Raw genomic sequence first — 12,799 nt, forward strand, 5'->3', positions numbered from 1 at the left:
AAAAAAGACCCGTATCTTGCCAAAAGGTGACCACGTGTGACTTCTTTAAGGTCACACTGAGGTGAACAGAGCTGCTATCCACCAGGAGTGACTCCTTGAGGAATATCTGCCTATGAGAGATTCCGATGAGAATCGTTCTACAGAGTAACCATGAAAAATATGCGTTTGCTTCATAACGTCACCAAATGACGTCATAATGTCTCAAGCTTGACATATCTAGAAAGCACTCATTGAGGTGTTCAATTTGAGGTACTACATGATATGGTTCCTAAAACTTGAAAATTTGATCTTGGGATCAAATATGTTTGACCTTCGGCGTTAACCATGAAGGTCAAGGCCAATCGCCACCAAAAATTAATCAGCTGAGCGCCAGACCATGAACTATATTCCCATGAAGTTTGAAGACGATCCGATCAAAATTACTCAAAAAATAAGGGTTTCGTCGACTCCCCTGATTTGCGACAAAGTGACCTTGACCTTCAAAATTTTATGTGCTGAAAGGGACCTCTATAGGCCTCTGATATGCGAAGTTACAAAAATTTCCAATGATAACTGTGCTCTGCAGAATTTTTTATACGTGATTTCAGACAAACAAACAAACAAAAAAACATACAAGCTGACTAACATATCTTGCAAAAACTTTGTTTTGGCAAGATAAAAAGCAATAATTACAATGAATAAAGAGAAATGTAAAGAGGTAAAAGGAAGTGTGAAAGGAACAAAGAAGAAAGATATTGGGAAGAACCCAGATTGATAGATTTCAGCAGTTACAACTGTGGAGTCATATTTCTCCACAAATTAGCCTAATGGAATTTAAGTATGATGATAAAAGAAAATGTTGCTCAATTAAGCTTGATTGATAATTAACTTGAGAAGTAAAGTTTTTTTTTGTTTTTTTTAGCAAACAACACAATGTATTGCTAAAACCCTTTAATGGGAAATATCCAATTCAAATCCAACATGATGGATTACATTTATCTGCTTTATGAGTATGTCCATAAAGTATCTATGTTCTATGATATGTATATGATATCATAAAGTATCTATGTTCTATGATAGTATAAAGTATCTATGATATGAGTATCTGTGTTCAATACATGTATCCATTTGCATGTTAAATGGCCTTATATTTCTTTACTGTATTGGAAGGATATCAGCCTGCAATTAAACATCAGAATCCCTTACCGCAAGCAGACAGGCCTTCCAAATAATCTTTATACAGCAGAATATAATTTTCTATTATTCTCTTTAGCTTATTAAAATATAAACTCAATATTAATGGATCCTCATTCATTAAATAATTATATGCTGGTGCCCGAAAGTCTGGTTGAACCCTTTGAAGCGGGAGTCTAGTGTTATTGGAATGTGTGCTTTGATAATGACCATATGTCTCCTTTGAACTCTTATCTTTTTGGTCATAAAGTTGTTGTGTTCAAGTTGACCTCTGAATAACCACTGCCAGGAAGCTTTGAGTGAACACCTTCCCAATTCCTACAAAAACTAGCCTCTGCAGTACCTTATCTTGAGCACCACCAGATATCTTCCCCCAATCTCACCCCTCCCTTTGCTTAGTATAAAAAGGACTCAAGATGCATGTATTATTAGGAAAGAGGAGGAAGCATGTGGCTTGCTATTGTTACTAAATTTCCTCTTTCCTCCAGCTGATGCTATATTAAATAAATGCTTCAAACTCTTCAAGAGGAATTGAATTCTTCGATGCACCCCAGGCTCAAACGCAGCAACGGGTTCTAGGAGGCATAAACAATGCAGGCTTAACCCTTTGAACCCTGAGCTCCTCGTCTTTCGGCTCCCCCACCCTGGGCTCCCTGGAGAAAAATCCGGCTGCTCAGGTGTATGGAGGTTTGAATAGCGGCTGGTAAAAAGGCCGCTGGGGTCCAAGGGTTAAATACCGTTCCTTTTCCTCATGGCTCAAGTTGCATCAAGCAATAAACTTCACCTACTGTACATAATCGGGCTGACAGGATGGCCTGGAGATACACACACTCACCTCTAGGCTGTCTCTAGGATACACACAGCTTGGTTTGAATCCCAACCGAGCAAAAAACTGCCATCCTGGTGTTTCACAGGCGGGGTGATTCACAAATGTGTGCGCCGTCCCTCGGCTTGATGTTATACGGGCATCCCGGCTGTCGGCATTCGTTGGTGGATTCTAGAGATCCCACCGCGTCCTTCGCAAAGAGTAGGCAAGCTATCGCCGGCACTATGACCAAATTCTAAATTCCTGCTTCAAGCAGCAGAGGGCATTCGATCAGCGGCACAGCCGTGCTCTCAACCAATGATGCTACCCCACAGCCTTATGCTGCATATGAATGAAGACGACTGTACATATCAGCACACTTGAGCACAAGACCATTTCGATTAAAGCTATTGTACTTATAATGCTATCCTTTGAAACTTAAGGCTGACAATTTTATCAACTGTATGTCACTAAATTAATCAGTTAAACATTATTCAGGAGAGACTACTACTACTACTACTACTACTACTACTACTACTACTACTACTACTACTACTACTACTACTACTACTACTACTACTACTACTACTACTACTACCACCTTCTTGTAGGGTGGGCCATGACATGTTTTTAGCCCCAAGTATATCACAAACTAACTGACAAGTCCTGACGTCTGACTGAAGGTGGAAAGAAATCCACACTGTCATTTTTCACCACAGTGTGATTTTTGTATTCTCATGGCTTATTTTGTGGAAACTAATTACCTGATCAGGACGACTGTCTGAGTTTGGAACCGGGGTGTAAAGTTTCTCACGCACACGGTTCAGGTCTTCGTGGAGACCATCCAAAAGGAACGCCATGAACTCTTGCGCATCGTGTTGAGAGCAGCCCGTGAATTGGCTGGCTTTGCTCGCTACAATAGACTGCAAAAGAGAGAGAGGAGAGGAGAGGAGAGGAGAGGAGAGGAGAGGAGAGGAGAGGAGAGGAGAGGAGAGAGCATTGTTTCTAAAAGAACAGTCAATACACACAAAGTAAAACAAGCAGATGGAAAATATGAACTTGAGTGAAGTTGATGGCATGCCATCATAAATCCCCATGGTTACCACTTCAAGCAAAGTTGAAAAATGGAAAAAAGTTCTACCAGCAATGACCTGATATTAAATTTTGAGTCAAAAAAGAAAAATGCTGTTTTGACCACTGTTAACCGAAGTCTTCACGCCCTATGGCATGAACCAGGGGGTCAAATCCAAAAAAATCATTACATATTTCATGTGTCCCTCAACGTTGATTGCATATATGTCATCTGGCTTAAGATTTGTCTCCCGACCATCTCCATTTTTCTCAATTTCACTTACTGCTCTCCCAACTCGACCAACTTTATAACTTTCTTTGACAATCTTAATTCCTGCCATGAGGCGATGACATCCAAACACCCTCAAGCAGAATTCCTCTATTTATGAGACTTCAATGTACACCACAGGGAGTGCTTGTAATCTTCCCACACGGATGTTGGGGGACTTGAAGCTCTTACATTTTCCATTCTGAATGATTTGGACCAAATTATAAACCACCCTACCCATATTCCAGATCATGACCACTTGGACAACACCAACTTTGAATTTGTTCTTCACCTCCAATCCGTTATGTGAGAGCCAAACAATTTCACCTCCAATTGGTTCTTCTGAACACAATCTTGTAAACATCACTTTATCACCACTCCTTCTCTTCCGACTGCTCCAATGAAACACCAATACGGTAAACCCTCAGATATCATGGTAAACCCGTGGTTTTGGAGCCGAGACGAGTCATTGTTTGTATCCGCCTGTATGATTACCTCTCATGACGAGCCTTTTCTTGTTTCTCATGCACCATTAATTGTAGTAAGCAGACCAACATGCAGTTAACGAAGCTAAATTTAACAATGAATCGTCATCGAACAGGAAATGACATACAGAGATCCTGTAATACTAGATCTATAAGATCTAGTAGACACACAACAGTTAATAATGGTCCCCAAATGAAAAACGATGGATAAAATTGTGCCAAAAGGCAGAGGAAGGTTATGACTGTGCGAATAAAGAGAGTTGTGAGATATGTCGGCAAGAAGTAAAATGCCGAATCTGTGGGTCGCCATTACCAGATAAATCAATCAACTGTGTGTAAATCTGAGTCACATCTCCGTTCAAGTGTTTCCGCTCTGCAAAGCGCAAAAGGCTCATTCCAGTCCCATGATGATAATCCTCATAATGAAAGGACGGAAAAAAAGCGCTTCATGTTTGGATCGAGGACCAAACAAAAAAATGCCTTTGAGTGAAGATGTACGGGAGAACCCATTGTGGATTTACTCGGACTTTGAATGGACCGGTGGACAGGAGAAACCGTTGCAAATTTACCAACGTTTCCACGAGGCACCCGGGGCTGAAGGTTCCAGTTCAACCATGGCTCATGGAAGAAATTGAGGTGAAGGGATTAATGTCAGAGCAGGTTTTTAACGCCAAAGAGACAGGATTATTTTGGAAGAGGATGCAATCTCGTACCTTCCTGTCCAAGCAGGGAAAATCTGCTCTGGATCAAGGTGGCTATGGATCGTTTAACCTTCTTCTACGTGGCAATGCAGCAGGCGACCTTGTCGTGCTCCCAATGATCGAACAGCCATCAAAAATTCTACATCCACAATACACATCTTTCGAAACTCCACCCACCCCCTTCAAAAGCATCATCATCACCCCCAAGCTAAGTCTTGCGTTTTCTATTTATGGCAGAGACCAGTACGAATGAGGACGTAATATGTTTACCCTCACCCACCTTGCTGTTTTGAAATAAATTGGAAAGGTATATACACACGTACATATACACATATACATACATACATACATACATACTGTTATGGTTGTGGTAATTCACAGAACACCATTCAGGTTTCCCAGAGATCAGTTATGTCGATAAGTGTGTGTTCAGATTAGATTTCCCCACCGATGTCTCAGGGATTTATTCGTGCAACCGGGCTGTGATCTTTGAGTCAGCCATTATTCTTTTGCTATCTTTATTTTGGAACAACCACTACTTCAACAACCACAACCGCCTCTCAACAACCACGCCATCCCCACCACAGCTCCAACCACAACCACTATCTCAACAACCACGCCATCCCCACCACAGAGCAACCACAACATCGCCTCACCTTCATCTCCACAAACGCCGCCATCTTTTCGCCACCCACAGCGAATCCCACAGACGAGCGCCATCTCCGCCGACAGACGCAAGAGCTGATGATTTCTACAACGTCCGCTTTCCACGGCTGATGATTCCTGCAATGTCTGCGTGGCTGATGATTTCTACCACGTCCGCGCATGTCCGAGCTTCGTGATGAAATCGGATCAAAAGATCAAAATGGGCGGAGCCAGCGAGAGGTAAAGGGTGAGAGGTGAAACATCAAACTCAATCACGGACCCCATATAAAGGCGAGCTGAACGCCAAGCAAGCAGTCTGTCGGGGTTCGGAGTCTGCCGGGGAGCTGCAGAGAGTGGAAGTGTGGAGTCAAGCTGGCGTCGAGTCGGAAGAAGCCAGCAGCCCGGCAAGGTTCGAGTCCAGTGCAGGACAGTCGGGGTCGTCGGAGCGCAGCCAAGCCTGCCGTGCAGAACTGCGAGTCGGTGGAGAAAGCCGGAGAGAGATCGCCAACGCTGACGAACGGACGGGCTCTTAAAAGCGCATCAACTCTCGAAAGAGCAAAGGCCCATTCATTCCTCAGAGGCGTCGTCGGCTAGGCCCGAACCACTAGGCCGCACGGCGGGGCTTGGGCCAATCAAGTCGAGCAGCGCCAACTGCCGTGTCGACGAAACGTCGAGGGTCAACCAGCGAGTCACCACGAAGGTGGCCGGTAACCAGCACGGCCTCTCGGAGCTTCTGCACTCTTCACAGCTCCGTGAACTATAAAAGGCCCACGAGGTCCAGTTCTTGCCCTTTCCTTCCCTGGGGTTTTTCTTTGTATGAATGTCGTGGAACCTTGTCAGTCAAGTAATGAACTGTTAAGTGGATATGTACATAATAATAGAACGGTTGTAGTTCTTTATCTTGCTCGTTCCTACAATGCTTTACTGACTGCATGATTGCATAAGTGTTTGCATGCATACGTGTACAAATAAATGTCCTTGTGTGAATGTGACCTGTTTGTTGCGTCCTTTCCCTCGATTGAGCTGCCGTATTGCGTTTGGGATATTAGCTGGCTTTTAAATAGCCGATAAAGTAATCGAATCCGGCGGGGCCTGGCGATATACACCGCTCGGCAAATCGCAAACGGAGCGAGCTGCTTAAGCGGCTCGTTTCCAAGCAGGTCCCGTTGAGGTGTAAATCCCCGGAATTTCGGTCTGCGCGCATACTTAGGTAAATCGACAATTCGGAGATCGGACCCTGTCGCGCGCAGACAGAACAGTTGACTGATTTTTAGTGTGATTAAAGACACACCCGTAGCTGGATTTCGGCGTTGATCCGAAAGCTGCGACTAGGTTTGCCACGTCCGGTGGGCGCGCGGCTGCGATTAGCTAAAAGCGGTCGCTTGCACGCTGGAGTGGTGAGAAACCACAACAATACATTCAAAGTTCCTTTAAAAAAACATTTTAAAAGTATACACGCAATTTAATTCTTCGGTACTTGCCCCTTTGGCCCCATCCCGGGGGTGGGGCCAAAAATGATACTGCTCGCACACCTTCTTGCTATGTTGTGATCATATCTCCCAAGTAAGGTTGGTGAATTTCTGCACAACCATTGAGGAGGAGATAGCGTGAGATAGACAAACAAACAAGCAGTCATAGACTGGTACTTACGAAATCGTCAACTTGACCTCCGACCTTGTCTAATAAAAGCTGTCTCTAGAGAAGGTAGCGACGCAAACCAGAAGTTTCTACGATAATTCTGTACCAAACCATCAAAAATCGAATGTTTGACCTCACTGTGACGTTGACCTTTGACCGATTTTGACCAAAATCTAATCAGCGCTAGCCATCACCCTCCTGAATCATATGGTGTAATTTGACATTGGTAGCTTCTTCCGTTCGAGTTATTGTGCCGACAAACAAACACACAAACAAACAGAGGACGGAAGTGATCAATATACTTACGAAATCTTTAGATTTCGTAAGTAACAAACAGAGAGCCGATTACAATATCCCTCTGGTTATTTTTCAAAAAGCATGGGGATAGCAACCAGTTTAGTTACTTTATAGTGGGGATCATATATGCAAGAAATATCAAAGATCACGTGCTCTCAAACCTTTGCATTCCCGAGGATGATCCTTCAAGCAGAGCTTTAATAACCAAACTGTCAACTTCTATACCTCTACCTCTCTTTCTCTCTCTACTCTATAGGTTCCCAACTCCAAACTTACCTGCCATTTTTACTCTTTAATTTCCTTCCTCACCAGTCGCTGGTACGTCTTTCAATTTTACCCTCATGAGCTCCATTCTTCAACTCATCATTCCAATCCTTTAATCGCTTCTTCGTCTTCTTCTTATCATCACCCACTCTGCTCCATTTTGAGCCATGCTCTCCACTTTCAAAATTAAAGGCTGCAAAGTTTCTAAATAGAGCGTGTCTCAATAAAAGGTATACAGCTGTATAGAGATTAAAAAAGGTGTCCCATCAACAAGATGGGACACTGCAACATTACCATTGCAATGTCAGAGCTTGTCTCAATGCAAATTTGCCTGGAGGGTGGATAGGATGAAGAGGAAGTGTAAAGTATCCCATTTCATGTCATTCTGTTGCAAGTCATTATCAACAGTGCTTGGATGCTTATGGTGAACATCTGCACAAGTGAACTAGTTGATGTAACCAATTGTTTCTCCAAACACTGAACATTGCTCCTCTTTGGGCTATTTAATTAAATAATTAGACATTTTTTATATTGAGGAAAGCTTCCAATAGATAAAATCTTTATACGTTTTATTGAGACACCCTGTAGTTACTCATGCCAAACCTTGAGCTGGCTGGGGACGACTGCTTGTCGATCACCTTTCCACAAAGCATGAAGCAAATACGCAAAGCACTTGGCAAGGCGCCCACCCGTCCCCAAAGGGTTGGACATATTTATCTCTGTCTTGAAGGCCATGTCTGTGGCAGGAAAAAAAACGAATTGAATATGTTGGAAATAATAGTGAGGCAAATGAAGTCAAGTATGTGGAACAACAAAACAAAATTCTACTCCTGAAGGAGATATTTAGGTGTTGTGCAAAATATTTAGCGAGAATCAGTCTCAAAATTATGAATTTAACTTCTCATTCATATAATTGTAAAAGGGCTCAAAGTGTGCCAAGCATCCATGGCACATACTGTGAAAGTAGTCTCGCAGCTCACGAGTGTTGGACAGGCATTGAATGACACTGTTCATGAAACAAGTGTTTCCGAGGTTCACGAGGCCGGTGTAACCACGGCAACGCTCTGCCTCCTGCTCTTTCCTGACATCTTGGCAAGATGTACCTGACACAGACTGCAAAGTGAAATGGAGAAACATTAGAATTTCTAGCAGGTGTAAACTACAGGGTGCCCCACAGAAAACCAGGAAATTTGGTACAGTTTATTTAAAACAAAACAAAAGCAAACTTAGATGTAGTGTAAAACAAAGATACACTTTATTTATATGTTAGTTTATTGATATGGTAAAATACGGCAAAATAAATCTCAAAAACTCAAATTTCGTGGTTTTCTTTGGGGCACCCTGAAGATCTACACATCTCTGATCATCAACAATAATTTCACATCTTCACACCTAAAAGCTGCATTTCTTTATTGAAGGCTCAACACAAAACTCTTCCTTTTCCGACATGTTCACTTTAGTCCAACTGTGATGATGCTATCCTGTCATTATAAACTTATGAGTGTCATCAAGCATTATATTTTATTCGGTAACGAAGTGCTCGTCACACTCCACACGTTTCGATTATATACACATATATTAAAATATATATATATATATATATATATATATATATATATATATATATATATATATATATATATATATATATATATTGGCACCCTTGCATTTTTTTCAAATAATGCCCCATTTCTTCCAGAAAATTGTTGAAATGAAAATAAAAACCAAAAAACAAACTTTGGGAATCCACAAATGTATATCTTTGGTTTGCAGTGGAACAAAACAAAAAAATCTGAAAAAAAATACTAAATTTCAGCTCATTCCACACGGAAATCCTAAAATGGCCTGGACAATATTATTGGCACCTTTTAGAAGTTGTTTGGAATAATTAAATTTCAAGCAGGTGATTCTCCTTTACTTTGGAATTGAACTCACCTGCGGTGAGTTGCAGGTGCCTGCAATGTAAAAATCACTCATTCAACCAGTTTGAATAGAGAAAAGGAGTCATTCTGCTGTTTTGTGTCACTGTGTACTGCATTGAGCATGGAGAAAAGAAAGAAAACCAGAGAATTGTCTGAGGAGGTCAGACACAAGATTGTAGCCAAGCATGGACAATCTCAAGGTGACAAGTCCATCTCCAGAGACCTTGATGTTACTGTGTCCACCATACGCAATGTTATCGGGAAGGTTAAGGCCCATGGCACTGTAGCAAACCTCCCTGGACGTGGCCGCAAGAGAAAGCTTGATCGAAGATTGCAGCGAAGGATTGTTCGAATGGTGGAGAAAACACCTCGATCAACTGCCTAACAGATTCAAGCCGATCTTCAGACACAAGGTACGACAGTTTCAATTTGCACTATTCGTCGCCAACTCAATGAAAAGGGGTTCTGTGATAGGAGACCCAGGAGGACCCCACTGCTGAGAGAGAGAGAGAGATATAAGAAAGCCCAACTGGAGTTTGCCAAAACACACCTGAACAATCCAAAACCATTCTGGGAGAATGTCCTGTGGGCAGATGAGAACAAATTAGAGCTTTTTGGTAAATCACATCATCTCTGTTTTAATAGAAAACAAAATGAAGCCTTCAAAGAAAAGAACACCTTCCCTACTGTCAAAAATGGAGGAGGTTTAGTGATGCTTTGGGGTTACTGTGCTGCCTCTGGCACCGGGTGCCTTGAATCTGTGCATGACATCATGAAATCAGGAGATTACCAAGGAGGCATTTTGGAGCGCAATGTTCAACCCAATGTCATAAAGCTTGGTCTCCATCGAAGGTCATGGGTCTTGCAAGACAATGACCCCAAATACACTTCAAAAAAGCACCCAGGAATGGTTCAGGATTATACAATGGACTGTTCTGAAGTGGCCATCAATGAGTCTAGAACTAAATCCCATTGAACACCTGTGGGGAGATCTAAAAACAGCAGTTGGGAGAAGGTACCCTTCAAATCCAGGAGAACTGGAGCAGTTTGCACAAGAAGAGTGGGACAAACTGCAAGTAGAGAGGTGTAGGAAGCTCATTCATGGCTTGAGGAAGCACTTGATTGTAGTTATTTTGTCCAAAGGCTGTGATACCAAATATTAAGTCATGGGTATGAATAATTTTATCGATGCCATTTCTTTTTATTTTCTGATTTAAAGTGATGTATTAAGCTCTGAATCAAAATCAAAGGTTCTGTCATATTAACAATGAAATAAAGAATTGTGGAGACAAAATATTTTTGTCAATTTCAACATATTTTCAGAGAAAATTGCGAGTTATTTGAAAAAATACAAGGGTGCCAATATTTTTGGCCACAACTATCGATCGAAACATGAGTGTGACGAGCACTCCCCCAATCTCCATTGGACATAGTACAACACCAAAGCGTCAACTCCGACCCAGAGGCTTCGGCCCGGTGACTGTCAAACAAACAAAGATTACGTGGTCAACATCAGTTAAATATCAAGCGGAGCCACCTATCTGAATTTCATGCTTATCTGTCCTCATTAGGACGGCATACCAATAAATATATAATCAATGATGACCACCCTTCGTCGTTTAAATATCAGATACACCTCCTGACTGTTATGGTGAGCATCGCCGTGGATTATGTCTTACACGGTAAAACCGCATAATCCACAAAGAACACTATCTGTCTGCCAACCAGACGATTGTTCCCGCTAATGCAAACCATTCAACCAGAAGGCACGTGATGTGATCGGTGGGTAAATCAAAATGTGGAGTGTGACGAGCACTCGCCCGAGCTTCATTGGACATAGTCCTACACCATGTTTAAATGACGAATGTGGTCATCATTGGTTAGATATTTATCGGTATGCCGTCCTGATGAGGGCAAATAAGCCCATGATCTGGATAGGCGGCTCCGCTTGATGTTTAATTGATTTTGACCATGTAATCCTTGTTTGACAAAGTCGCTGGGCCTCGGCCTCTTGGTTGGAGGTGACGCTTTGGCGTGTGTGTATATATACATATATATGCCTGGCCGTTTGTCACTCTGTACCTCTGCCCTTCTGTCTGTCCAAGGTGGATCTTCGCTGGTCTGACTCCACCCACAATTCTAACCTCAAAACAAACAAATAAATAAATAAATAAATAATATTTCAAATCGCCACCGTTTTAGTCGCTTTCTTACGAAGTCTCAGAGACCTCAAAAGCCTGTGGTGTACATTTAAAGACTGAAAAACGCATCTTCTATCATGAAATAAAGCTACATTTTGAGGAAAGAATGGTACATTTTGATTACAACCGATGCAAAGGAATTGAGGGAATGTATATTTTGTTCGGGAGCGCTCGAGGCAGCGGTTTACGATACACCGCACAAAGAAAATTTCACACAATCAAGAGGACTGCTCAATTTATGTACATTTAAAAACTGAACAATGCATCATTTATCATGAAAGAAAATAGTCATGATTCATATTTGAAGTCTTTAATGATAAAAAAAAAAACCTCCAACCTGTCCTTTTGGTTTTCACCCAAGTTTTCAAAGCTGAAGTGTGTAAATATATCCACGAAGAATGCCCTTTTACTTTTATGAATGTGAGGAGGGAAGGAAAGGAGAGAGCTGAGTTCCAAGTGGGAAGGAGAGCAAAGAAAGGACAGAGTTGGGAGGGGGAGGTTGAGCTGGTGTGGTGGGGGAGGGGGTTGAGGAGTTGTGGGGGGAGGGGGTTGAGGAGTTGTGGGGGGGAGAGGGGGTTTAGCAGTAGTTTTGAAGGCTTGGAGTTGGGAGGGGATTGAAGTCTTCAGGTTCAGAGGGGGAGGTTTAGGACATAGTCATATTTTACATTGTGCGGATTTTCCGCGGGACCCTACTAATAATCTTGCATCGGTGTGGAAAGGGAAGATGCCACGAAGAATTGTTAAGGTTAACAAGGGGAATAATGGAAATGTCACTCTTAAGAAAAGTAGCAAAGTGCATGGGAAATAAAGGCGAGGATGTCATTTTATTTTCCAGTAGAGACGGGGATGTTTAATAGAGGGACAGAAGGGATTACAAAACGAAGGAAAGTTTACCATTTCATTGTGCATATCCCATTGTGTTGCAGTTTTCCCCACTGATCTCCCCATCAGCTTGGAATCTCCACTTTCAACAGTAGGTTTCTTTGCCTGGCCATTTCGAGATTCTGCAGTTTCATCATAGGATTTGCTCTTGGTGGGTTGAGGCTGAGATCCAGACCCTGATTGCCACTGCTCTCCAGCTGGTACTGCCACCTTGGCACCACCCACTGCACCTTGGACAGACCCACATGCCGTTCTGTCTTACAACCACGACACAAATAAACAGAAATCAAATTGACCACCCCATTAGCATGCAGTATTAGTGGAAATGTGGCCGTTTAAGCATGCACGCATACGCACACCACTGCCGATCCTGATCAACCCAGGAACCCCAGGTATGCTGCGTTCAGCATGCCTGAACATGTCATGTGCATGCAAGTGCACGTATTC

The 12,799-nt window shown here is 42.4% G+C and overlaps 1 protein-coding gene across 4 annotated transcripts in view; it reads right to left on the bottom strand.

Annotated features, from left to right (window-relative positions):
• Nucleotides 1-12,799, bottom strand: part of USP19 (ubiquitin specific peptidase 19) — a 121,551-nt gene that overhangs the window by 52,893 nt on the left and 55,859 nt on the right. For 3 of the 4 annotated variants that reach the window (XM_085853163.1, XM_085853166.1, XM_085853165.1), the window contains 4 exons: nt 12,365-12,582; nt 8,304-8,460; nt 7,951-8,084; nt 2,743-2,901 (listed from right to left, as the gene is read on the bottom strand). In XM_085853163.1, coding sequence (XP_085709289.1) covers nt 2,743-2,901; nt 7,951-8,084; nt 8,304-8,460; nt 12,365-12,582 — 668 coding nt within the window. The remainder of the gene's footprint in view (nt 1-2,742; nt 2,902-7,950; nt 8,085-8,303; nt 8,461-12,364; nt 12,583-12,799) is intronic. The other variant, XM_085853164.1, reaches the window with a different exon arrangement.

Source organism: Eptatretus burgeri, chromosome 13, assembly GCF_056783735.1.
Source record: "Eptatretus burgeri isolate ZD-2024b chromosome 13, Ebu_testis_v1, whole genome shotgun sequence".
Classification (NCBI taxonomy): domain Eukaryota; kingdom Metazoa; phylum Chordata; class Myxini; order Myxiniformes; family Myxinidae; genus Eptatretus; species Eptatretus burgeri.